The sequence below is a fragment of the Jatropha curcas genome, chromosome 10 (assembly GCF_041381405.1).
Source record: "Jatropha curcas cultivar XTBG-Jc1 chromosome 10, XTBG_Jcur_1.0, whole genome shotgun sequence".
Classification (NCBI taxonomy): domain Eukaryota; kingdom Viridiplantae; phylum Streptophyta; class Magnoliopsida; order Malpighiales; family Euphorbiaceae; genus Jatropha; species Jatropha curcas.
Window position 1 is genome coordinate 3,731,943 of NC_143160.1, and position 26,768 is coordinate 3,758,710.

At 34.0% G+C, this 26,768-nt stretch overlaps 4 protein-coding genes across 6 annotated transcripts; 1 reads left to right on the forward strand and 3 right to left on the reverse strand.

Moving 5' to 3' along the window:
- Window positions 1-773: 773 nt before the first annotated feature.
- On the reverse strand, window positions 774-7,784 carry LOC105648734 (coiled-coil protein). 2 transcript variants are annotated; one of them, XM_012235217.4, is made up of 17 exons: window positions 7,243-7,784; window positions 6,619-6,785; window positions 6,076-6,151; window positions 5,915-5,956; window positions 5,774-5,836; window positions 5,479-5,528; window positions 5,373-5,400; window positions 4,905-4,979; window positions 4,709-4,819; window positions 4,571-4,631; window positions 4,127-4,243; window positions 3,903-4,021; window positions 3,509-3,554; window positions 3,099-3,137; window positions 2,967-3,007; window positions 1,983-2,109; window positions 774-1,194 (listed from the first exon to the last, which is right to left on the reverse strand). In XM_012235217.4, the coding sequence occupies exons 1-17, from the start codon at window positions 7,597-7,599 to the stop codon at window positions 1,052-1,054; spliced, it is 1,662 nt and encodes a 553-aa protein (XP_012090607.1). In that variant the 5' UTR covers window positions 7,600-7,784; the 3' UTR covers window positions 774-1,051. The 2 variants fall into 2 exon arrangements, with proteins under 2 accessions (XP_012090607.1, XP_020540773.1); XM_020685114.3 differs by having other exon boundaries at window positions 6,619-6,781; window positions 7,243-7,381.
- A 1,201-nt stretch (window positions 7,785-8,985) lies between these two features.
- Window positions 8,986-10,044, reverse strand: LOC105648735 (acyl carrier protein 1, chloroplastic). Of its 2 annotated transcripts, none has more exons than XM_012235218.4 (4): window positions 9,806-10,044; window positions 9,569-9,664; window positions 9,366-9,491; window positions 8,986-9,275 (listed from the first exon to the last, which is right to left on the reverse strand). In XM_012235218.4, the coding sequence occupies exons 1-4, from the start codon at window positions 9,869-9,871 to the stop codon at window positions 9,126-9,128; spliced, it is 438 nt and encodes a 145-aa protein (XP_012090608.1). In that variant the 5' UTR covers window positions 9,872-10,044; the 3' UTR covers window positions 8,986-9,125. The 2 variants fall into 2 exon arrangements, with proteins under 2 accessions (XP_012090608.1, XP_012090609.1); XM_012235219.4 differs by having other exon boundaries at window positions 9,366-9,488; window positions 9,806-10,040.
- A 1,628-nt stretch (window positions 10,045-11,672) lies between these two features.
- On the forward strand, window positions 11,673-14,694 carry LOC105648736 (mitochondrial phosphate carrier protein 3, mitochondrial). Its single transcript, XM_089715348.1, has 6 exons — window positions 11,673-12,210; window positions 12,997-13,358; window positions 13,460-13,503; window positions 13,760-13,974; window positions 14,082-14,206; window positions 14,353-14,694. The coding sequence occupies exons 1-6, from the start codon at window positions 11,899-11,901 to the stop codon at window positions 14,396-14,398; spliced, it is 1,104 nt and encodes a 367-aa protein (XP_089571474.1). The 5' UTR covers window positions 11,673-11,898; the 3' UTR covers window positions 14,399-14,694.
- Window positions 14,695-14,853: 159 nt separating this feature from the next.
- On the reverse strand, window positions 14,854-20,258 carry LOC105648737 (uncharacterized). The gene is made up of 14 exons (XM_012235222.4): window positions 20,096-20,258; window positions 19,929-20,007; window positions 19,711-19,830; window positions 19,382-19,479; window positions 18,338-18,421; window positions 18,004-18,137; window positions 17,800-17,872; window positions 17,664-17,709; window positions 17,392-17,501; window positions 17,188-17,295; window positions 17,059-17,118; window positions 16,413-16,474; window positions 15,705-16,017; window positions 14,854-15,289 (listed from the first exon to the last, which is right to left on the reverse strand). Exons 1-14 carry the CDS (start codon window positions 20,174-20,176, stop codon window positions 15,092-15,094), a joined length of 1,566 nt encoding a protein of 521 aa, XP_012090612.1. The 5' UTR covers window positions 20,177-20,258; the 3' UTR covers window positions 14,854-15,091.
- Between the last annotated feature and the right edge of the window lie 6,510 nt (window positions 20,259-26,768).

Below are 26,768 nucleotides of genomic sequence, written 5' to 3' on the forward strand. Positions count from 1 at the left end.
TTTTTTAAATAATAGAAAGAGAAATTGAGTTGAAAGTTTTTAACATATAATAAGTAGTTGAGGGCATCAGGATTGAAAAATGTGTTATAGTGGATGAGAGTGGGTGTTCATGCTGGCTTTTGGTGTCCTTAAACTGAAAGCAAAAGATCTTTATTTTTTTCTTTTTTGGCCCTTTCTATTGTTTTCTTTTCACTTGGCTCCTTTTTATATCAATTTATATTCGCAGTGGGGAAAAGCTAATCCACTTTTTATATTTTATTGAGACCATTCCCTTTACTGGCTAGGCGTGGCTGATATGTCACATGCGACACTTGCCAGCCATATCAGATTGGTTCCAATATTTCATTTTCATGCCTTCCGCACTCCACAGTCTATACCGTTTCTCTTAAAATATTTCAGCTTATGTATTCTAACTAATTTTCCTAAAGAGAAAAAGGTAACTCGGGTGAAAAGAACAAAAAGAATACATTTATTAATAGGCAGGACATGAATATGTACGAAATATACATATGAACCTTGCATCCCAAAGTGGGGATTTCTCTTTAACGTTATTTAAAAGCGTACACGCTAAAGATGTCTTTGATAAAAAAAAAAACGAAAACATTAAGGAGAAATAAGAATTAGTTCATGTTCACAAATTATAAATTGAAAAAGAAAAAGGGTCAGGATTGAAAATTGATAGGATCGACCCAATATCATAATCATGTATACCTGCCTGGTCCCATCATTAACCCGGTAAATTTGGAATAGATCATATAATATACTTCGAAGCATTTCACTCCAACCAATTTGTCATATTAACAGCTTAATTACAGGCTCCACAGCTGAGTCAAGTGCTACAATAATTATAGCATTGATCTTAGCACCAAATATCAACTATATATCATCAAATTATGACATTGCCACGTGACACGGAAAATTCCTAGAAAACAAATTGAATGTAGAAGGAATATGAGAAACAAAACAGAAAAACAAAAATTAAAAACATAAAATTGACGCAAGCTGGCTAAACAGATTAAGCGAGAAAATTGAATTAATCCAAGCGTGACAATCAATGTGAAGAGGTCTCCGAATTTGCCGTAGACTTGTGATTGGCAACTGAACCATAAGAAGGCTGGTCAATTTCCTTCCGAGATGCTTCCCAAAGCTGTTGCTCTATGCTCAACTTCCTCAGCTCCAATAACCCTCGTTCAACTACAGTAATGACACCAAAATGAAATATTATTTAGAAATGATAGTTCTATAACTCATCCTTTCCTCACCATGATAGTTCTATAACTGTATAACTGCCATTACCATGGATGAGAATTTTTCAAGAAGTTAATATGGCAGCAATACTGCAATGGGTTTATAATTTTATAACTAAAGTGAGGTGCAAGCTAATCTAAACTTCATATCATCACAATCTTAGTTCTTAGATACAAATCAACCTAGATCCCTTACTTTTCAACCCAAAACATTCTTTAATCGATCTCACCACTTAATAAAACATCTTTTCCTCTTTTACCTAAGAGACACTTTTATGAGGACATACTGTAATTCCAAAAGATTGGGTCTAGATTTTATATTTTATTTGTATTTAGAAATGTGAATTCTGGATTTGCTTTATGCTTTCTTGTAAGGTATTAAATGCTTGATTGTGTTTAATTTTTGATTCAGTATATCATCCAGGATGGACCAGTAGAAATTGAAAGATTGATGAAACTGATTATGCATGGTTCAGATACTTTACAGAGTTATGTCCAAGTTTTACAGTAGATAAGCTGTATTAAATAGGCTCTATCATCCTACACTTGACCTCACTGGACAGATATGTGAGACAAGTATATCTGTCATGCATAATCTGCATATATATATATATTTCCAGCCAAAGCATAAAGGAAAGCAGAGGAAATCCCAAACGAGTGCCTGCTTACTCAAAATATTTAATTCATTATAAATAACTAGAAAGAAGCATAAAATAGAAAAGTTTAATAGTTTACCATCCACAGCATCATGTGATGTTGGGGACTGTCCACTGTGACTGATCCAAAACTGAAGCCGCTCTTCTGCAATATCCTCTTCCACACCATGCACTTTGGCTCTTCTCCAGAAGTATGTTAGCCATGCCTGCACATCAAATAATTTAGGAATTTATTAGTCAACTTAAATAAAGTACTAATTAACTGCCCAAACTATCATGATTCCAGATGAAGCATATGGAACTTTCTTTTACAACTTAATAATCTCAAGATGTCATAAGCCAACACAAAAACTGAAAGGTTTCTGATGAGAAACAGTGCAGGCTTCCATGAAATCCAGAAAAAAACAAAGGAATAAGAAAGATACCAAAGGAATGTTTATGATGGTCTTAGTTCTAAAAGATACTGAAAATTTTAATTAAACGTATGTGGATAAAGGACAAGAAAAACCACCATAACAGACAGATCTGAAAGGGCCTCTTAACAATATCAACTTTAAGCAATATCAGATTGCTTAAACAGACAGTTGTTTTGCATATGCTAATATGGTACAAGGCATGCTCTTCTTTTATTGTCCACTAAAATCATACCGTGTGCAAGACCCATTTCTGTTGGCAGCATCAACCAATCAAATCAAGGATACTTCGGCAGGATTAGGTTAAGCTTTCAAGCCAGAGTTATAAAAAGAGAAAACATAGGAGAACTGATGCCTAGCATTCCTTTGTCTCTTGCCTAAAAATAACTTTTTGGATCTTTGTTGACAGTATAACCTTGACATCCTAGGCCTAGAGACAGAGATCACAAAAGAGCATAACATTTTTTAAAAAGAGAAAGCACCATAACCATATTAAGAAAAATAATCTTTTCATCCTTAATTCCCCTTATCTTGTCTGTGATCAAAGAAGAGAGACATCATAACCTCATACCACTTCAAATGCTCATAGCATTGCCAACAAGAGATGAAGAAAAAGAAAATGAAATAAATTCATAAACAAGATAACTAACCTCTTTGAAAATAACATCTTCAGCCTCCCCTTCGCTTAATCCTGCAGTTAGGGAGGGGGTGAAATATTAAAAGGAATGCCACTGAGTCACGACGCATAATATTACGACGACAATAAAAGATTATGCTCTTACCAAAGGCCTCCGTAAACTTGGGATCGACTGATCTCAAATCTGAAAAACCAAACAACAGGAAGGAAAGGTAAATTTTATTACCAGCTATGGACTTCCTCAAAATGAAAATCATAGATCTCCAAATAAATTCCCCTTACACTGATTAAATCCCATATAGATACATATTATTAAGTAGTTCAAAACATTCTCCTGAGATGGAAGATCTCAGAATTAATAGCTAGGAGAATCCAAAAGAGCAAAGGACAAAAGGCATTCCACTAAGAGGGAATGCACACGACTTTAACAAATTCAGATAGTTAACAGATAGGATTAAAGAAAAAATTTCAATAAACCAGATTAATGATCAGGACATAAAAAAGAACCACAACATATGAATGATAGATATATCTGAGATGGATTTTAAACCATACTTGGTCGTCTGTGCTGGGCCAATGCAAGCACAACTGCATCTTCAACCTTAAAAATGGGGTGAGAAGAAAATAATTAGAATATGTTGAGGAACACTTTCCAAAATAAATTTCAAAAAGAAATCAAGAAATTAAATGGCATATGTCAAGTGTAACAAAAAATGATATAAACCATTACAATCCCAAAATCCTTTGAATCCGCATCAAGTAGATGGGCAAATTGGAAGCGTACTACCTCTCAAAATCACTAACAACATATACTCACTAAACGACTTCTTAGAAAAAATGAAGTAGCACTCACCTAATTCAGAAAAATGCAACCCACAAGTAATGGCTTCGATGGAATTCTAAACCAACTTAAGAAAAATGGAATTTTTATTTAAATGATAAAACAAACCTTCAAAGAAGCCAGTTCCCTTAATCCCATTTCAACTGAAAGCATACTCTCAATATTTCCTTCTCCTGTTAGATCACTCAAATCACGAGAAAGTTTACCCCTATCTGGATCATCACCACCTGATTAAATATGGATATTTCAGCTAAAGCCAGCAAATGCAATAAATGAACAACATATGCAGACAGTAACAGGAAAAAGAGTTAATAACCATTTAATATACTAGCCTGTATCTAAAGATTCCTCCTTAGCCTTCTGCCCAGCAGAAATGACTACTTCAAATGGAAGAGGAGCTAAAGCGGACCAATGCTCGTGTTTTGAAGATGCTACATCAGCACAAATGCCTATAAAGCAGCCACAGAAGAAAGCATATGTTATCAATAAAATATCTAAAGATTCACTCAACGCGAACGAATTAACAATAGGCTCCTTTAGTTCACCAAGCTAAAATAATAAAAATAAAATTAATCAGCCACCGAGGATGATAAAGTTAACTGTCAAGTCACAAAAAGGGATTTTAATAATAGGTCACAAAATCAATGAACAAAATACCCATTTAATGACAACATTACACATAACAAGGAAGAGGCAGCAAAAAGATAATGATTCATAAGTTATTAACCAAAAGAGAGTATAAAAATATAATCATTACATTCCATGCTGTTCATTACCATGCTGTACAGCTAAACCCCAGTAACGAGCAAGCCAACATCTCTTCAAGACCACTTCCTCCTAAAGTGCAAATATAGTACACAATTATCAATCTGTACAACAAATTATGAAGCTTTCTTCAGTTTCAATGTACAGACCATCTCTTCCTGAGTCAATATCATTCTTTGTGTCATTGTTCGAAGAGCTTTTGCTTCCGATTCTGCTTCTCGAAACTGTTCCACAGCTGCTGTAGCACCCTCTTTTAGGCTCTGATTAAAACAAGTGGAGCACCTTATGTACTGCAACATAACTTGATAACAATGAGCTAGAACCAGCGATGCTACCATACTATACCTCAAGTTCTGAACGAAGGGCTGCAATTTCTTCATCTCTCCCATCTTTAGTTTGTTTTGCAGCCTTAAGAGCAGCCTGCAACAAGAAATTTTATATGATTGAAGAAAACAGCAAATGCAAAATCAAAATTTAGCACCAAAACAGAAAAAGGAAGATGACAATAGGCATTTTATCAGTAGCAGGTCTTTATTGATACTATTAGAAATAGCATAAAGCAAGAAGAATATGTGAATCAGGGAAAACAGCTCTCATAATGGCCTTTAATGTCCTAGAAGGTTAAAAAAAAAAACAAAAAAAAAAATATGAAAGAAACTATACTAAAATTAAATTCATATGAAAAATTATACTAAAATTAAAAAAAAAAAAAAGCCATACGATAAAATTGAAAAAAAAAAAAAAAAAAAAAAAGAAACTATAATAAAATTAAATTCATATGCATTCCAAAGCCATACGATAAACCCAGCTCACCTCCCTTTGACGCAGCGCTGCTTCCTTCCTGCAAATGCATAATAAAAATAGAATCAGACATCCAACAAACAGTGGAAATGACATCAGACAATCAACTAGGCTTTACCTGCTCAACAGTTTGGCTTCTAAAGATACACCTTCTCCAAGCGTAGCAACCTATGAACATAGAATTGGAAATAGAAACGAGTGTTTAAGTGTATTCATAAGAAAAACATATTCATACAGTATGAAACCTTTTTTCTTATCCTTATTGGTCTTTTCACAAGCACAATTAAGAGCAAAAATGGTTACTTGGTAATAAACAGTAAAAAAATTGTAGCAATTCATCCTGGTATCAACATAACCATATAAGAACAATATTAAAAATGAGAAAAATGTTCTTATTGATTGATATAAATGACCTGTTTCTCAAGCTCCCTAGCTCTAGCCTCAGCCTCTTCACGCCTTTCTTCTGCACGACGAAGCTGTACAGCAAACTCGAGCATAAATGGTAAACATCACAGAATATGGCCAGAATTAGATTTGAGCAGGGGGTTGTTTACCTTGTCAACTATAACTTCATTCTCTTCCTGTAACATATCAAGCTGCACAAAATTTCATGTTAGCTTCAAGCATACTTCTTAGCTATCCCATCCATAGTTATCACCATTAAATCATGAAGATTGTATATGTTTGTTATGAATGATTGGTGGGAATGGCATACCTCATCACGAAGAGCTGAAGCTTCGCGCTGATCTACTGCATCTTTTGTCTTGAGGTGTCCCACATCTGAAGTAAACCTGCAATAATAGGCAACAATAATTTTCAATAAACTAATGGATAGTCAAAATCCGTGAGCATAAATTCAAATTTATTCCAAATTTAGAAAATCAGCTTATGCTTATGGTTTACGAATTTGGGTACCAGAATGCTGCTGCTCCTCCTTTCAAATGGTTTAACTAATGTCCACTATTCATGGACTCACCCAGCATTCTCAAAAAATAAATTAACAGAACAGAATTCAAATGCATTTTAAGATAAGACAATAATCATTTTCTATGATTGAATTGGAATGAGAGACTTACAGCTTAAGGCTATTCAACAAAATTGCATCAAGGTAAATGTGCAGTGTCATATGTCATAGAATTACACATTTAAAAGTAAACTTTGGCACTTCTCAAGACTTTCTCAATAGAAGTTTTCATTGACACACATATGCTATTCATCCACATCAAACAAAAATACAAGAGATAAAGAGTTTGATAACCTTTTTTCTCTAGTCCTATTAGGAGGCTCAATGGGAGGTATAGAAATTGGAGTTCTTATTGACGATTTGCTAGGTGTTACCAATGTCCCTGTCCGCACAGACATCGATGGCCTTCCTGCTGAAGTGGAGCGTACAGAAGGAACATGCTCTGCAAAGTTCCGACCTAACTAATTAAAAATATCAAAATTCCAATTAGTCTTAATCACGTCAACCATAACATTTATCTAAATATGTAAATTACCTCAATCAAACTTTTCAAAGTTAAATAAGAAGTAAGGCAAACATATCAAAATTCGAAATCTAAACTCAAGTATTAGCTCACAAGTGAAGTTCAACTCAACTAAAATTAGACAGAAACATTACTTTTTTTTGAGTTGTATATGCGTTCAAAATATATCCGGCAATATTTGGAATCACAGAAAAAAAACGGAGATCCATAGTTTCACTACTGCAATTTCTGCTGGTATGCATAAACACTGTAAATGTAATATGTGTCCAAGATATTTCAATCATTATCGCCAAACAATAGAGGCCCCCTAAAATTGAATAACATTGACTCCATTTCAAATTGTTCAATAAAAACTCAAATGCACAGAGTATAAGGTATTAAGGTCTCCCAATTACCGCAGGTGAAGGAGATCTATTAGGTCTGGCAAGCGAAATAGCAGGTGTAATATTATTGCTTCCATTATGATTAAGACTGCTACTGAAACTCGATGGAGCTGGCGGTGCCGGAGGAAATCGGAACCCTAGATCGTCATCCTCCTCGTCATCATCAGCGGTCTGCGACGCCATCACTTGAGCAAGACGCTGCGCTGCAGCCTTCGCGGCAACGTTTTGAGTGCGCTTGATTGTAGACATACCTGTTCCTAGCCGTGAGCTAGGGTGCGCCGGCGACATGGCCGGAGAAGACGATCCTGTGCTAGAGCTACCACTCCACTGCCGTGAGTACACAGGGCTTGCGGTCCTCCTCCGATCCATTTGAAAAAGTATTTATAGATATGTACGTATAGGTATGCGAGTACGTTACACTGAAGCGAGGATCTCGAGGAAGCTAGATTTTTTATTTCGATAAAATCGGAGAAATGAAAGAGGTGAGAGAGATAGAGATAGATGGAAGTTGGTTTTGTTCTGGGTCGCGGTCAAGAGGAAGGGAAGCTCATGTTGAAATGAAATTGCAATGTGAAGATTTGGCCTAAAACGGCAAGTCGTTTGATTCTGCGTTGACGCCGATGCGAGTTTCGCGGGAGAGGGATTGTGCCGATAGAATATGGGGGGACCCAATGGTTGATAGATCCAAAAGCGAAAATGTGGTGACGTGGCCGATTTATTTCAATTTCACCCGGTATCTCGGTGACCAGTGGATTGCGTTTCGGACAGAGAAATGCTTTGGCGGCGCGGTAAATTTGTATTATTTGGTCAACCGTTTGGATATACCACGACACACATCCCCTGATTTACCTGACAAGTGGGACCGCTCTAATCTCGTTGGTAACAAATTAAAGCTGCTTTTTTTTTTCTATGATATAATAAGTGCTAACATAAAAACAAAGCCATTAAGAACTAATATTTGAAAAAAATCAGTAATAAAATAAAGAAAATTAATTAAAAAGTTTACTTATAAGTTTGTGAGTTTTGTAAATTTATCATTTTTTATCTTTTATTCATTAGAAATAAAATCAGCTTTATTTGACGTAAATGAATTTCATAAATTTAAATAATCTAAAATTTTATGTAAATTCTTTATTTTTCCAACCTTTTAAAATTATTATGCTAACGATATTTTAAAAATAAAAATAAATAAATTTTTTATTTTAAATTACTCAAAAATGAAAAAATTCATGTATAAAATTTAAAATGAATTTTACATTTTGATTTTATTTCCCAAATGGAGTATAAATGTGATGAAATATATTTTGAATCCTTTGTTGAGTTTGCTTGTAGCACTGTGATATCCACACTTGGGCCCACAATGGTATTCTTATAAAAGAATTTTGTAAGTGTAAAATCTTTTCTTTTAATAACCCTCAATTATTATTTTATAACTTTAACTAATCAGATTTTTTCCTTCAAAAAAAATATATATAAAATTTATTTTTAAAGTGTATGTTAAACATTCATTTATTTTTATCAATATTTTTTTAATATACGAATATTTTTTGTATACATCATATAAAGCAAATTTAATATTGTGTGATCTATTTGGTTTTATCCCATATATAAGAAGTGAAAAGTATGAACTTTGAGTACTCAGACTTGTGTAGGTGTTTTTGTTACCGAGAATATGCAAGACAAGCTTATAAAGCAAAAGCCAAAATGGATAGTTATGGCTTAAGTTTAGGCAAATCTATGCTTAAACATTATGCATCCGATAAAGGAAAATTCTCCATTACTTCCGCAACCAATAAATTACAAAACTTGAAGTTCAATCAATCTAGCTAGCTAGCTTTCTAGAGAGACGGTGAAATTAATAAAATAAGGCAAATCTACCCTTGCATTCCAAAAACTTAACTTCCAGCTCCAGCTCCAGCTCCAGCTTTCTTTTCAAGTAGATTCTCTATCAAGTCTGCTGCTTCCTGGACTGTTGTTATGTTTTGAGAATTCTCCTCTTCCACGCTAATGCCAAATTCTTCCTCCAATCCCATCACTATCTCCACCTGGGTAGATTTGGATGACGCCATTTTCAATTCAAATTAACAATAACACTGACAGAATAGAACCTGACTAGCAACAATAAAAGGGCTTACAGTATCGAGGGAATCAGCACCAAGTTCTGAGAATTTAGTTGCAGGGGTGAGCTCTTTCTCTGGAGTCAAAGCAAGTTGTTTCCTTACAATGTCACACACTTTCTCTACCGTCGCTGGCTTTGCCTGCTAATAACAAGAATTGTATACATAAAATGAATAATTAATGTCACATTACCGAGAAAAGGCAAATGTGGTAGAATTACCGCACAGGAGACGCGAAAACCATTGGTCTTTAAGCTAGGGAACCCAATCTTTGCCCAACTGACTGAAACCAACTTTAAACTATGTCTGCTTGCTATCTGCTCACAAATAACATAAATTTAACAAATGGGACTCAATTGTTTGATTCTTCAATCAAAATTAACTAATTTCTGAACTGTAAACGTAAAAATGGAGCAGTGTAATGTGATTGAAAGGAACAAGGGAGTAGTGCTTTTTACCAGGCTAGTCTTGGAATGATGAAGCGATGGTTGGAACCTAAGAAGAGAAGCTGAAAATGAAGCCATTGAAGCACAGACCCAAATCAACAGTGAAGGATATAAGACAAAGGCGCAGAAGCAATTATTAAAGTTAAAGGAGTTTGCAATTTGGATTGAATATTAGAGGGAGAAGTTTATCAAGTATGCAATTTGAAAGTGAAAAGGGTAATGCAAGGAAGAGAGCAGTGATAAATGAGTGGAGAATATTCAGCCTCAGCATCAAGGCCTATCTAGTGCTACCGTGTACTTGGATTGCGTTTTGATTTGTGGGCCATCTGCTACTGCAAGTTAAGCGCCTTTTCTTATAAATTGCCTGTAGCCAGCATAGCAGTAGTGCTCTTTCTTGCTTTATTTTTTTCATGGTATTTATAAAATGGATTAGACTTGCAGTCAATCTCTTATTTAATTAGATGGCTGAATAATTTTGCTGGGGCTAGTGATCATTGATCCGGAAATATAATTAATTTCATCAAGATGGTGCTACTAAGGGGACCAATATGTTGAATGTTCGGAATTAATTGCAATTACATGTGGCCTTATGGGGCTTAGCGCTAATCTGGTGAATTAAGGCCAAATCATCGGACATATGATCTAATTACTTGGGAGAGAATCAATAGATTCCTTGTGTTAATTCTCCAAGCTAATCAAATATGATATAATATAAATACAACTTCTCTTGTAGTAGTCTATCATATGTTAAAGGCTATTAAGAAATATAATTTGATCCTATACCACACAGTGTTATTATACCCTACTAAACATCTAATGAATTTATATACATTTAAAAAAAATTAAGGCCAATGGCAGGAGAAGCTTCAATTCAACCTTTACTCGTCAAAGGGGGCGTGACTCTTTTGTTTGCGAAAGAGCTGACGCCCTCAAGTCCGTAGCCCGCAAGGTTACTTGTAGACTTGGATTGTCTAGTGGAACATATTCTCATACGCGTCGCTGCTTTTGGGAATTTTCAAATGGGCTTTCTTCTAAAAATGCTACAATATTTGAAAATTATTGCAAATACGCCACCAATAAAGTTACGACGTTTGGAATATTTACTTGAACAATTTTACAATTGCTTCGTTGAGGAAGAAAAAGTCAAAAAAACAATGAAAAATTACATAAACCAATGACCTCTTACGACATAACTTTACAATTTATTTTTTAAAAAAAGTCAAAGTACATAATCAAAATAAATTGAAATTATCTATATTTCCACAAACAAAATTTTTAAATCTTTTGTGTTGCTTTTATTTGGATCTTGTGATTAACCGAATGAAATTTTAAAAAGATTCAATTAACTCAATCAGTGATAATTTGACTGATTTTTTCACTTACGTGAAGAGTGAAAGTTCTCGAATTTGAGTCATCGAACACAATAGTTTTTACAATAATTATTTTGGCTCCATTGGACTTGTTAATAATAATAATAAAAAAAAAAGATTCAATAAAGCTTTCAAAAAAATATTTTTGTAATATCAAAAGATAGCTTTGGCTGAGGCTTTTATTCTTTTAATAGCAAGATGGTAGTTCATTAAATTTACAGGTGCGTTCTAACAGAAACGCAGGAATTATCTCGGTCTAATTAGGCAAGGCCTACTAATTAGAAACTAGGGTATAATAACAACAGTAATACTACGTAAATCAACCAAAAGATGGAGGGCACAATTTACAGAGTAGTCCTTTGAAAAGTAGACATTGCGACTCAACTTTCTAATTCAACGGAACAAACCGAGTAAATATACAGACGTGTCCTAAGACAAACCCAAGAATTATGTTGGTCAAATTAGGTAAGGCCTCCTAATTAGAAACTAGGTATAAAAGTAATATTACGTAAATCAACCAAAACTTGAAGGGCAACATTTTCAGTAGAAGCTTATAAGTGGCACGCAAACGGAGGGCAGTCCTTTGAAAAGCAGACGTTGCCGCTAAACTTTCTCCCGCCATATACACTTCCTTTCCTCACCAGCCACACCCTCCCACTTTCTGCCTTCTTCTTTGGAGAAACACAATAGCAGAAACACTACCAGTTTCTCAAACATCAAACAAAATTCAATTCGATGGCCATCTCCGATTACTCACGTCAATCTCTCATCCCCAACTTTCTCTACTCTCCTTCAGTTTCATCAAAGAGACTCGTTGACTTGGACTCTTCAGTGAACTCCAGCCATGGACTGTATCAATCACCATTCATTTCTAAATCATCGCAGTCCAGTGGATTGTCGAAGACCTTCGTGATTCCGGCACCAAACGAGAAGATTGAGATGTACTCACCGGCTTTCTACGCAGCGTCTGCGGCCGGTGGTATGTTTAGCTGTGGACTTACTCACACGGCGGTTACTCCTCTCGATCTCGTCAAGTGCAATATGCAGGTTGTTAATTTAATTAATTTGTTCCTTTCAGTTCTCTTAATTATTTCCCTCTTAATTTGGCATTTCAAATGTTCATTTTTAATTTGATGCTTTCTATTAATTTCTTTTCTAACTAAGGTGTTGATTTCAATTTGCAAAGCAAACATAGTTAGCTTTGTTCGTATGCGAAATTTGAATGTTCTGATTTTTAGGTTTGACCGTTTGAAGTTCTGTAGAAGGCCTTTATGATTTTTTATTTTGGTACACTATTATTTTTTTTTTTAAAGCGAAATTGAATTGGATATTTGTATTGGTTGGTTCCTCGGTCATTCGGGAGTTACGTAACAAGGCTTTCAAAGCCGTGGACTTTGACGGTAGGTCTTCTTATTTGATTTTTTGCCTTCCAATATCGCGGGGTTATTTTGAAAGCTGTTCTTTCGAAGCGTGTGTATGGCTTCTGTGGATGGTCAATATTAACGTCGAATTAATATTAAAAGCTCCAAGGAAAAAAATTTAACGAAAAACAAAACAAGAAAAGAAAAAATTATGACAATGATCAACATTATTACATTAACATCAATGCCTCTGTGTGCTTTAGCACTATTTAGTTACAGTTGCAATGAGATTTAGCTAGGAGTGGTCAGAAATTTATGAGATTGGGTGTTGAACACCAGTAGCAAAAGGAAAAAAAAAAAAAAAAGAAGAAATATTTAGTGACGGATATGAAGAGGACAAGGCCAAATGGCTCAAATCCATAACTAGGACAACTGCAGTCTGCAGTAACATTTGATTTTATCTATATTTCAGATTGACCCATCAAAATACAAAAGCATCTCATCTGGATTTGGGGTCTTGCTCAAGGAGCAAGGAGTTAGAGGTTTATTTAGGGGATGGGCTCCTACACTGCTTGGTTACAGTGCTCAGGGTGCTTTCAAATATGGACTCTACGAATTTTTCAAGAAGTACTATTCTGACATTGCTGGGCCTGAATATGCAACCAAGTATAAAACTTTGATTTATCTTGCTGGTTCTGCATCTGCTGAAGTGATTGCTGATGTTGCTCTCTGCCCTATGGAGGCAGTGAAGGTTCGTGTGCAAACTCAGCCTGGTTTTGCACGTGGCTTGGCCGATGGGATGCCCAAGTTTATCAGAGCAGAAGGCTATGCTGGGTATGGCATCCGTATCTGAAATCCTTTGTTTTCTCATTGTTAACTAATTTTTCAGGATTTCTTGTAAAGGAATTTATATGATCAATTCTTAATGCTCACAGGTTATACAAAGGGCTGGTTCCACTCTGGGGACGTCAGATTCCATGTAAGCTGAAACATTTTCAATTATTTCATGTTGCATATATATAGTTTTTTGTGCATAAAGTAAAATTCATTTGTTACCACCTTTTACTGTCTAATTTGTTTAGAAACCTTTGGAAGTTCAGAACTACGTATAGGCTGGTCACCAGTGGCGTACTAGTCCGTTTACACCTACATGAACTTAAATGAATGTGTTCATTACATGAATTTCAATCATCCCCTTGCATTAGAAGCTAAAAGTCAAAATTGGTAATTCGCAGATACAATGATGAAATTTGCATCCTTTGAGAATATAGTGGAGCTGATGTACAAATATGCAATCCCAACTCCAAAAGACAAATGCAGTAGAAGTTTGCAGCTTGGAGTCAGCTTTGCTGGTGGATATTTTGCTGGTGTTCTCTGTGCTGTTGTCTCGCATCCTGCTGACAATTTGGTGTCTTTCCTGAACAATGCCAAGGGGGCAACTGCTGGTGATGTGAGTGAATTTCTCTATTTATGAATATTTTTCTTTTACTTGAGTTTCTACTCCATTTGTTCTGTTTTCACCAGCATTTCTTTCCTTAACGCTTTGGTCTGCTACAGGCGATCAAGAAGCTAGGATGGTGGGGTCTCTTCACCCGCGGTCTTCCTCTCCGGATTGTCATGATTGGAACCCTTACTGGAGTCCAATGGGGTATCTACGATTCTTTCAAAGTGTTTTTTGGGCTGTAAGTACCCTCTTGTTATCTTTCTTTGCCGATACTGTCTTACACTTTGCTGTATTCTTTATAATGATTATACAAGTTAGAATTTGAAAGACTAAGCTACTGCTTTACTTCAATCAAATGACTTATAAGACATTTTTCTTTTATAGACCAACTACTGGTGGTGCTACTCCACCTGCTGCTGCTAAGGCTTGAATGTAGAGCTGATAGGCTAAGAAGATAAATTGTTTATCAGGCAGGTGATTTCTCATTAATGATATTTTTTTATTCGGTATTTGTGAGGTGATTTCTCATTAATGGATGTATAATAGTTGATTGAGTTGATGCCTTCCATAGTAGGATCAGTTTATGGTGGGCCCTGTATTCTTTGAAAACGCCTTCCTGAAAGGAGTGTTTTAATACCATCCTGCTTCGTCTCTAGGTTGTGAGTTCGTGTTACTTGGGATCTCGATTTCTATACAGAAAATAAATAGCATGAAATTTTTTTGTTATTATGGCTGTCTTGATAGTCCTGAATCAGAAAGTTTATTGTAAAACCTAGTTGATATAAAATTCTAATAGTTCACCTGTGACCATTGGCCCACATGGTTCTTTCTTTGAGGATGGTAGTCATTAAAATTCAAAGAGAGCATAATTTAAACGACAGAATATAGTTCGAAAGCTTTGTCCTTCTATTATCGCTACAAAAATTTTGAATTCATACAGTATAAGGGAATAAAGCCCTTTTTTTAATTCACACTACCCACTAAGAAGGAAAAAGAAACAAAGAGTCGCAGACAAAACTAGGGATTGGAAAAACAAAAAGTGATGTTTTTCCAATTATTCTTAATCTTTTTTAAATAATTCTCTTAACACGAATATTGTCGAGCCAGAGTACAAAGAATTGGTTTATGTTAAAGTGGGAGGGTACACAGTATCAAAGACGATCCTTGCAAAAGTATGCCTAATCTCACGCAAGCTTCCTAAGGCTAATAATTCATAATTTATCTTCCTACCTTGTTTAGGGACGAATCCCTTCTCTCTACCCTGTATTACACAGTCGAAAATCCTGCACGCTTTTAAATACAAGGGTAATGAAATGAATACCTGCACACATTAGAGACAGAATCAGGCATGTTCCTAATCACAGAAAACAAACACAACACATTGAAGCAGTCATAATAAAGCAGAAGACATTAAATAGAGTTGCATCCACTACTAAAAAGATGCAAGGGATCAGTCGGCATCTATCCTACACTTTATGAAGAGAAGCTGATGATACTGATAATTAGTTGACGCCAGAGGCAGCTATAATTTTGTTTTTTAACACGCTTCCGTTAAAAATTAAAAAGACTGCAACTTTTTGTGAAGTTGTTTAAACAGATCATATAAACTATCTTCTAAATCAAATTACACATTGTTAGTGACAAGAAAACCATTTCACAGGAAATTATTACTGGATTTGTCCCTAAAACCATTGCCTCAAACAGGGTAACAGAGGAAAAGAAAGGAAAGTGCTTACTAGATCTGAACGCGGGGCTTTAGGATACTCTGCCATTGCTTGAGAGACATAATATTCATCAGTCATCATATTTAACACGCGTTTAATAAATGCTGCAAGATCCATAACCTCATTGATCAATGCTTTTGAATCCAAAACTCCAGGTTCTGATAATTCATAAAAGGTGACATCATGTGGCTTGGTGATGCTCCTTGCAATGTTTACCGCTTCTGATATATCTCCGCCATTATAGACAGCAAGACAAAATACCGCAACCACCAAAGGATCCCTTGGTTGGTCAGATAATGCTTTATGGAATGCTAAGATCGCAACCCTGAAAGTGCAAACTTGCGATTAGCGCTGGTTGGTTCCACCAATTTGAAAGAAGCCACAAATAATTCCATGGTCTCAGGAAGAATTATCTAGTTATCTACAAATTCCTTGAAAGGCACCATATATCTGAGGTGCCACAAGCAAAATGCTTCAACATGATATTTATCACACTTGCTAAAAAAATTACAATAAAAGGGAACAACACATAAAAACCTTTTCTTTGTGAAATGCATAACAATCAAAAGGTTTCACTCAACCAACAAATACATGATCTACAATAACGTGAATAAAAACTATTATATCGGGAGTGATCAAGCCATATTGGAAACATCCTGCAAAAAATCTGCTGCAATTTATAGAAATATAAAATTGAAATATGCCAATGCGAAAGTTTACCATAAGCTGCTGTTGCATGGCTTATCAGGTGCAAGAAGTTTATCCATGTTGGAAAACAGAGACTGCAGATCGAATAACAAACAATTCAATGACTTGCTCGTTAAATTGCCATGTATGATCAAGTAACATATAACAGAATATTTGACTAGAGACAGAATACAAATTCAAAATGCCTTCCTGTAATGGACATCACATCAAAAAATTTGTAACTTCCAAAGTAAAATAGTGTGATGTACCTACAACCCAGCCATTATGTCTAACACAGGCAAGTCTATATCTATATGGACAGATAAGAAATATTGTTGTGAAGGAGATTGTCATCTTCTTGAATGTATTTGGAGTTACCCCCATTAGGTTAGTTTAGGATTTGGAATATCATTAGGACTCTTAAAAGGAGTACAGTGTCCAGCTCCAAGAAGGCCCTTTCTCCCCCAAATGTTTTCCCTAATGCTTAACAAGTGAATAAGTCAAATATTATGCACAGATTTTTGCACATTTGTCTCATACACCTTGATAACAGTCTGTCTAGCTGACACCTTACAGGCACTTCTGGTTCTGTCAGCCCTTCAAACGAGTTTGTCTTAAGCTTGCACATTCTCACCAATCACAAAGAAGTAATAAAAAATATAATATGTACTAAAATTACCAAAAGCATATTGGTTCTCTTGTCACGTCTCCGAAAACCATGGCGAACAAAATATGCTGCCTGCATGTTGAAGAAATATTAGACCTGCAAAAGAACTCGCATATAAAATTTAAAATATCACATGCAGACCTGAATGGGCAGAAGTATTTCAAGAAGCCCAAATTTCCATAATAACCTCAAAGAAGCTTCTGCAGCACCATATGCTAGCATGTAATTCATTTCCATCAGAAGCCTTCCCTGGGATATTTCAGCACTAGAGTTAAGTCAGCCAGGATAGTCAAATGTAGATTTAATGTTTGCAGAACTCTAGAGTAAGGACAGCAGGTTGAATACCTTATCAAGTCTCAAAATTGAGCTAGCAAAAATCTTAACAAAATGAGCTGTTTCTCTTGAAAAGCGAAATCCTAAACGGGCAGCAATTCTTACTGCTCGCAGAATGCGAGCTGCAAAGAGAATGGAGTCACATACAGCAAGATGAATACCATAAGATTAACAATTAACCGTGTGCATGTATTCTGAAAACTAATATAGTACATGGACCAGTTAGCTGTGTTCATGTTAAATGGAAAAAAAATTAACCAAGGCATATTGCAAACAGAAGTTACCACAGTCCTCTTGAAAAGAATTACTTGCTGGGATCACAGTTCGTACCTACGTCCGCAAAAATATGATATTAGGAAATGAACTCTGGGACTTGCCTAAAGTAATTGAAAACCAATAAAGCTAGAAATACATGCACACTTTAGCCTTTCTAATATCTTCTAGACCTCCCATGTAATCATACACAATTTTCCCATAAGGATCAAACATGAACCTGCATGTAATTGAATAGCATGAGTTTAAAGCGTGATCAGAAAACACAACTATATTATAATTGTACATACACTAAAACATAAAAAAGAATTAAAGAAGAAGCAAATGTTGGAACATTAAATTTTCAGTTACCCATTAATGGTGAAATCCCTCTGCAAACAATTTCTCCAACGTACATAATCCTTTTCATCACATCCAATGGGACTTTGAACATCATAGCTGAAGTTCCCACCAAACTTTCGTGCAGTGGTGCTAAAACTTGAAACCTACCATCAGAGTAACTGTTAATAAAATTTCTCACTGAGGCTATCATATATAGCAATCTTAAGGATTAAAAAATAACACATAAAATTTGTAAACATTTTCTTTTCTATCTCTCTCCCTCTCTTTGTTTTATTTATTTATTTTTTTTTTTTGGGGGGGGGGGGGGGGGGGGGGGGTGGGCGTTTGGGGTTTGCAGGCATACCTCCACAACTGTGTCCTGAATATGTACATGACATATAGGGAACCGTTTGCCAATTATTTCACACCGAGAAAATGCTCTCAATACCTGCAAATTGGACAAAAATTTTATCAGGTATATAAATTGACCAGACGGGAAGTTTTACCATGGTATTACCTTAAAGCCTGTAATTAACTTCCACATTCCCCTTTTCAGTTTATTGTAAAAACACGAACAGAAGGAAGCAAAACTCAATGAACATCTTAATGTTATGATATTGCAACTAGATATGAATCTGGTCATGGAAGAAAAATCAAGCCAGGTTATTTCTAGACACGGTGATTTTAATAACTCTTAACACTAAATACAGGTTTCAACGCTGAAAATACACACACAGTTGACAAGTGAAGTAAGACTGTTCCATGGATAATAGAATGGATCACTATTACCATCCTGGACGACTAAATTTAATGGTTTTTCTGAAAAAAAGAATCAGAGACTAAACCTTTTACATTCCATATGCTTTCTACCTTATTCATAATACACCATTTCAACAGTTCTCAACTGAAAACCAGGTCTTCCAACTTTAATCTGCACTTAACAAGGATAAAAACATCCAAAAGTAAACATAGTATCCCAGCACCCGAATTTAAGGTCATAAATAGTGTCTTATCACCCAATTATTCTTTTATTTTCAGTTGCAAGTTAAATGTGATTCCTAGATATTTTAATGATTTAGCATTAATGTAAATAAGCCAGACTGAGACAAAATCTAGCTTTAACCATCATTATTTCAGTTTCAATTGCTCTCTTTTATTTTTTTTTTTTTTTCTCTCTCCTTTTCCGGTATGTCATTGTTTCAAGTGGTCTTTCAATTTCAAACCCTAAGTTTGGATGAACACCAACATTTTTCAAACCCAAAAAAGTGGAAGTAATTATGAATATAGCAACCTAAGTCTATATAGTCTGTTGCATTGCACAGTCAGTCATGACAGAAGCATGTACTTACAAACATATGCAATGCAATCGTAGAGTTGAAATATAGAAAAGAATATAATCTTAACTCACTTCTTTAAGTTCAGCTGATGTTATTATATCGAAATCCTTTGGTATTCGCTTCAAAATGAGATCGCGGACACAACCACCCACAAGGTATACCTCATGTCCTACATTAAACCACAAAAGAGGAGCGATTGGTTTTTTATAACAGTAAAAAAGGTGAAAATAAGAACCAAAAACGAAGATAAGTTTTGCATTCATTATTTCAAGTTCGAAAAAGAATTAATTTTTGCATCATACTAAATGCACCAAATTTATATCAGATTAAAACCATAAGAGATAGTAGCTTTTTCATTAATTACAATAAACAGAATAACAGCTACAAATAAAACCAATACCTCTTTGCTTGAGCACATTAAGAACGTTTCTCGTAGGCCTTGCTATCATGGAAGTACTAATTCCAAGGTCCTTGGAGTTCAACTTCTTCCAATCTGGTCCCTTACCTTTTCCTTCTCTTCCTAAAACATAACCAATTTTCGAAATTTAGTTATATGCATCATAATTGTAGTTATAAAACAAGGTCTTAGTTACAACTTACAAGGATCAGTATTAGTACCTGAACTGCGTCTCCTAACATCAATGACATGTTCTGGTTCATCAAGCATCTCGATTGCTGCAACGGCGGCGTATCGAGCCTGATAAAAGAAATAAATTAGTTAAAAATGAAGACTTTCAAGTTGAGGACCTAACTGAATAGCATCGACAGATTGAATATGGAATTACATTAAGAATGCAGTCAAAGAGACGAGGACGAAGACAGAATTGAGGTCTGCCAGCGAAGCCGCTTAGACCTGAAATCGCCATGAATCAGGACATGTGAAGATATGCTTAAACCCTTTGATAAATTGCCATGAATTAGGGCTTTCAGGGTTTTAGAATGGCACTATTTTTTTTTTTTTTAAGGAAAAAAAAAAAAACACACGATATCATATCACCAAATCTGGATGCCACGTGGCATGAGTAAAATGTCCAGAGTTTTACACGCCGACAGCTCGTTTTATGGTTTTCACAAAAAGTACAGAATATTTCGTCTCCTGTGTTCGACGACTGCTTATAACGACATGTTTTATTGTCGTTCTTCTTATGGTTTGCTTACTACTACTAGAGGTAACTTTTTTGGTCCTAACCAGTAAAACAATAAAAAGCCCATGGACAGTATTTGTACAATTCTGATGGGCTATAAGAGCCCATAGTTTATGGGCTTTCCAGTTTATCAATTGTTTTCCATACAATAAATTGTAAAAGCCAATGGACTCCATTTTATTGCTGAAGAGTGAAAATATATATATAAGTCTTGTCCGGTGCATGGGTGGTCCTATACATTAAGTAGATAAAAAAAAAATATTATTGTTATTATTTATTTATTTATTTATTTTTTGCATTATATGGAATTCATAGTATTCAAGTAAAATTCTATGTAGAGCGACAAATAGTCATGCTTTAAGGAAATTTACATGGTTAATCAACCATTCTCTTTCCACTATTTCTGTTTTTCAGTTACAAAAAGGAAAGATTTAATTAGTTTCTTTCCCTTCATAAGCTTGAAAGTGATTTTCTTGAAAGAAACCCTAGCTAGCTCTTCCTGGAATTGCTATATCCAACTGAAAGGTCATGATCTATCGCAGCAACTGATCAATATATATATATTGTCATTCTCAAAATTTGGAAGGCAAAGATCATGTTGAATTCTTTTCCTTGAAAAAAGAAAACAAAAACTTGTCAGTTCTAAGAATTGTTGTTTGAATATAATTTTTAGAGAGCAAGCACAAACGCAAACAATTGAGAAAGGAGTGATACAGACAACGCATGCATAACCATACATATATTATATATATCCATGCTGGGGTCCCTAGCCATACATTTTGAGATATCGCCGGCTCTGTTTGCAACACTTATTTTGCATTAAACTTGTCTAGACTCAGTTTATGAGCTCAAATAAAATAGAATTTTTTTAAAAATTGTTCTCACTTTATCCTATTTTTTACGGTAAATGATTAAAAACATACTCATTTCAATAAAAATATTTATTTTTCATTTGTTTCGTTCATAAGTCAACCCATAAACCAAGTCTAAATAAGTCGATTCCATTTAACTATATCTCCATATATATATAAAGATTTACGCAAATATATATATGAGCTGCAGTGATAACGACAGAAATTAATGATGACGTTTCCTAATTTCCTTAATTCCTTCTATCAACATATATGCATCAAATCAAATACAAGACTTTTGGCTTTGCAAGAGTCCAGATTTTCTTTATAACCTATCATAATCAACAAGTGTAACTATTATAAATATATTTGAGAATTACGGCTTCTGCTGCTACCGATGATGATTGATCTTGAAATCTATATACTCTTTCTGCCATTTCAAAAGTATATGTTATTGTTGTTGCAATCTCAGCAAGCTGGCAAGCAAATAAACTTCCATTTTCTTTTTAGCTTTGAAGGCAAGTGATAGCTTATCTACTTGTTAGGATATGTCTAATCATCAAGAAAACAGCAGTTTAATTTCCTTTTAGATAATTATTTTAAAGAACTTTAATTCATTACGGTTCCTTAAAGCAGTGCATTCTTGGTTTCTTTCGAAGTGTCGAGCTGTTAACCATATCAGCATACATATAAGGCCTAAGAGAGGGAATCAGATTGCTGTACCAGCCGCAATTTTTTTGGCGTTTGTGTGTACAATGTCTGATACCCAGCACCATAATCTTCTTAGGAGTATAATGATCAAATCATTAGAAAACATTTGTAGGATCATTATTAGTCATTTTTATCTTATTGATAAGGTTTAAGTCTTGGTTCAAAGGACGAATGAGTATTTTCCTCATTTATGAATCATTTAGTCTCAGTCTGAAAGGGATATATGGGGATGTAATGGTCATTAGTCATTACATATTCCTTTGTCAACAGCAAATAACGTGTTGAAATGGGATTGCATTTAGGGGATATGAATTCCAGGGTAGAAATTCTCAAAAAAAGAAAAAAAGAATTCCAGGCAATATCTAGATTCCAATTCTATATGGCCTTTTTTTTTTTTAAATATAACTATAGCCTTTGTCGTTTTCTTATTCTATTTTTCTCTCCTGCAATATCTATATACCATTTCAATTATATTTAATGGATTAATATTTGATGTATACATGTATAGTATTATTTGCTTTATTTATTAAATTAGTAAGTTTTATTGATTTTACAAAAAAAAAAATGTTTTTTTTATAAAATTTTGCCCAAAAATGTAACTCCACTCAAAATTACAAAGAGGGATTGAGAAATAATTTGTATTCACAATATTTTATAAATATAAAAGATAATCATGTGGTTTATATAAAGAATATGCATTTTTAACAAAATAATTCATCAAATAAATTAAATTATAGTGTAATCTCAATCGAAATTTCAATAATTAAAAAATTGTCTATATATATATATATATATATATATATATATATATATATATATATATTGACTTCTAGAGGAAGATCCATCAGCAATTATGGCCTAGGGAAGGGGACAAATGCAAGGTTAAAGCATACAGTTATATATGTAGTCCCTGCAGGAATAGCTCACAGCTGAGCTCAAGTCTTTAATTAATGTACAGTCACAGTGTATACCTAACAGCAAATATCCATTTATATATCATGTCGTTTTAAAATGTAGTTGATTTAATTATTATTATTGGTCCACGTCCTCTCAGGACTTTATTAATTATTGGCTGTTGGGGGAAACCATAAGAGAATAAATTAAATATAAATATAATATAATGTGTAAGACCAAAATAATATTTTTTTAGTATGTTTTTAGATTATTAGAATTGTATAATATATAGGTCCTACTAACATTAAAATCCACTTGGCATTATACATGTCGGTAATATTACAAATCTTGTTTGATTGCTTTGTAAACTTTAAATGATTGATGAGATGCTGGTCGGTCCAAGCTTTAAATCTTCAACAGGAAAAGCAACGGTTGTAAACTATATATTATAATTCATATAAAGTAGAAATGGGAAGGCGAGAATCGAAAATAACATTTTAAATATAATTTTACGTAGAAAAAAAAACGATATTTCACGCGAGAAAGCAGATGTATGTTTAATTCCACAGAAAGAAATGAAATAATTACACAATTATTGGATAATCTAAAGAATGAAAAGAATAAGAAAAATCAAAGGTTGAGAAGCTTGAATTCAACGTGTTTTAGGTTGGTCAAAAACCATCCTGTTCATGCTTCATACGTCAAGGTATCATGTATGCAAGTTTCACGTGCTACATGGGCAGCTTAGGTAGCTCTAGCTGTCTCCTAAATCTCTGTCCGAAATTTCGTGCTTAAACACAAACACTTGAAAGTTGAAAGTTACAAAACAAAGAAATTACTGAGGATTGGACGTGATCAAAGAGAGAGAGGGGTCCCCCCAAAAAAAATAATAATAATAAACTATAGTACTTACGCGTGTAGAGAAGTTACACGTGTTGGATTGTTGGGTGTGGGCGAGTCTTATCAGGTGATGACCTTTCTATCGTGAACGGAACCTGACAAAGTGAGAATGCATTTAAGGTGGTGATGACTGGTTTTTCAGTACATCTCTGGTCTGCTAGTGCTTTCTGCTACTGCTACTGACAGCCAATACACCAACGTTTATGTTATTCATACATCTTAAATATTTACTCTATGCTCAGAAGTGAATTATAATTACATATACAGTATTATTACTATTATTACTACATAACACTTTTAGTTATTAAATAGAAGATAAAACTGTCATAGGGTGTCGGTTTTTGGCCACTCATCCAAATAGGTACGAAAATTCAACGTCCTACCACAAAATAATGCAAAATACACGCTGAAAACCAGTTTGTACGTATAAAATCTGAAAGGTGCAATGCACCTAACAGAGAAGGATTATGCATGGGATACATATGGGGTTTGCATTTTATACAGTACGAGAGATAGAAAGGGAAAAGCCGATGGAGCATATAATGTACAAGTAACCTGAGCTTTATGTGAAGCAGGGAGGGTTATAATATGTGTGTCTAATGGACCCCATTAATGCTTACAGCTAATAGGAATAGCTGGATTAATTCAGACATGGATGATGAATCACATGACTTAAACGGCACGTGCAGATCATGCGTGTTCCTATACTTACAAAAACTAGCAATATCCCCACGGAAAAAACGGAAAAAAAAAAAAAGTAAAATAAAGTAAAATTGAGAGAATATATAGATTTTGAATGAAATATCTTTTATTATACTATTAAAAAATATTATAAAGATATATAATAGTAAGAAAGCATATAGCGTGATTTTTTTTTATTAAAGTAAAAACTAATAAATAGATATGTGTTCAATAATATGGATTAAAAATATTGAAATTTATAGAGATAAATAAAAAAATGTAAAATGAAATATAGTAAAATTCATTAATTTAATTTATTTTAAAATTAATGAAAAAAATAATTAACTGGCTATTTCATTAAAATCCATGAATAAAAAATTTATTTAGTTTATAATATTTTCACTCGTAAAAATAATAAAAATAAACGACAAGAGAAGAGTAGGAAAAGATTAAAGACCGAATATCCATGCATTAATTGTTTTTTGAGCAGACACAAATTAACACAGTACATGTATGCATAATTAATGCATGATATATCTATTCATAGAATTGGAAGCTGCGCATGCAAACATTAAAATTGGATCCAATCACTTGTCTTTTCTCTAAATTAGCTAAACTGGATCGAAGACCACAGAAAAGTATATATGCATGCTTAGAAAAACAACTTGTCTATTCAATCTTGAAACTTCCCAAGATTAGTATTTCAAAAATGTACAAACAATTTAAACACATTGTTTTTATTTATAAGTTTCTCTTTTTGTATATAGATTCATCCTTCTTGTCTTTGTTCCTTAATCAAGTAGACTTATACTAACTAATTCAATCAAGCATATGATTAATAATGTTTGCATTTTAAATAACAGCGTATGACCGATTATATGACAAAAGAAGCTCTGTGTGCGGTGTCTGAAATGGAATTTGGACCAGGCTCTGGGCTGTTTCATTTTAGCCCACCTCATTTTACAACCAACAATGCATTAGGAATCCATGTTCTAGTAACTCGTTTTTTTTGTGCCAAATATTTTACTTTTCATAACAAAAACAAGTAAAGAATTAATTTAACTTTAGGCAAAACCTTTTGAAAAGTAAAACAAGTCCTTGAAGTTCTATTCTGATTCTTAAACGTGTAACACTTGAACGACTGAACTTGCCAACCAGTGATCACCCGAGTTGAAATTCTCTTTCTTTTTCAGTTTTTCTCTGACGGCGACTTTTTAACCTTCTGACGGTTCTAACGGCTGCTTTCAATCACACCCACACCATCCTTTTTTCTTTTTTTTTTTACTCTATATATTATATATATATAAGATTTCTCACGAGCAGGGATGATCATGATTCGGTTTCAAATCAGAATCAAACCGGTCAAAACCGATATTAAACTGTGGTCAAATTGATTTTCGTTCTAAAACTGTAACTGAAATCGTGAACTTAAGATTCGATTTTAGTTTTTTATTTTTTGAGATCGAAACTAGTGGTTTCAGTTTAAAACTGTGAAAAATATGTTCTTAAAGAAACTAAATTCAATCGGTTTTTTTCAATAGTAATATTTATTATTTTTATTTATTCAAGCTACAAATTTTAAAAAAAGTTTTAAAAGTATAAAATATATTATTTAATTTCAGTTCAAAATCAGGAAAAAACTAAAACCGACAATTTTAAAAGCGTCTAAAAGCAGTTTAATTTTGGTTTCACATTTTTTATAACTGGAATCGATAGTGGAACCGTGGTCATACTTACTCACGAGCATCCAAATGTCCTTTTTAAATATTGAAATTAGCCTCATTTTAAGGTATTATAGGGAGAGAGACGCTTCGCAAAAATGAAACTCAAAGGAATTGACAAGCCCTGCACGAGCAGTGGATAATTATTCTTTTCCAAAACTATTTTTTTTATGCATTAAACTTTTAACTTTATGTAGATCATGTTAAAACATGTCCTCTAATTTCGATACATTCCATATAAATGCGATGATTATCAAGAATTAAGGTTTAACCTAGCGGTATGCTCTATTGCACTTGCATGATTGCGCTAGGTTGGAAATTCGCACCTCTGTCTTTTCTCTTCTTTCCCTCTCCCCTATATCTACGAATAAAAAAACGCTTAATTTTATTTATTTTTATTAATTAAAAGTATCAGCATCATAATTTTTATCATTTGATCTTAATTTTCTCTTAAGTTCAAAAAGAAAAAATCTTAATTTTCTCCTTTTAAAAAATTTTGAAATGTACCAAACAGAAATGATTCTGAGTTTGACATCTTGAGTTTAGTGCAATTGC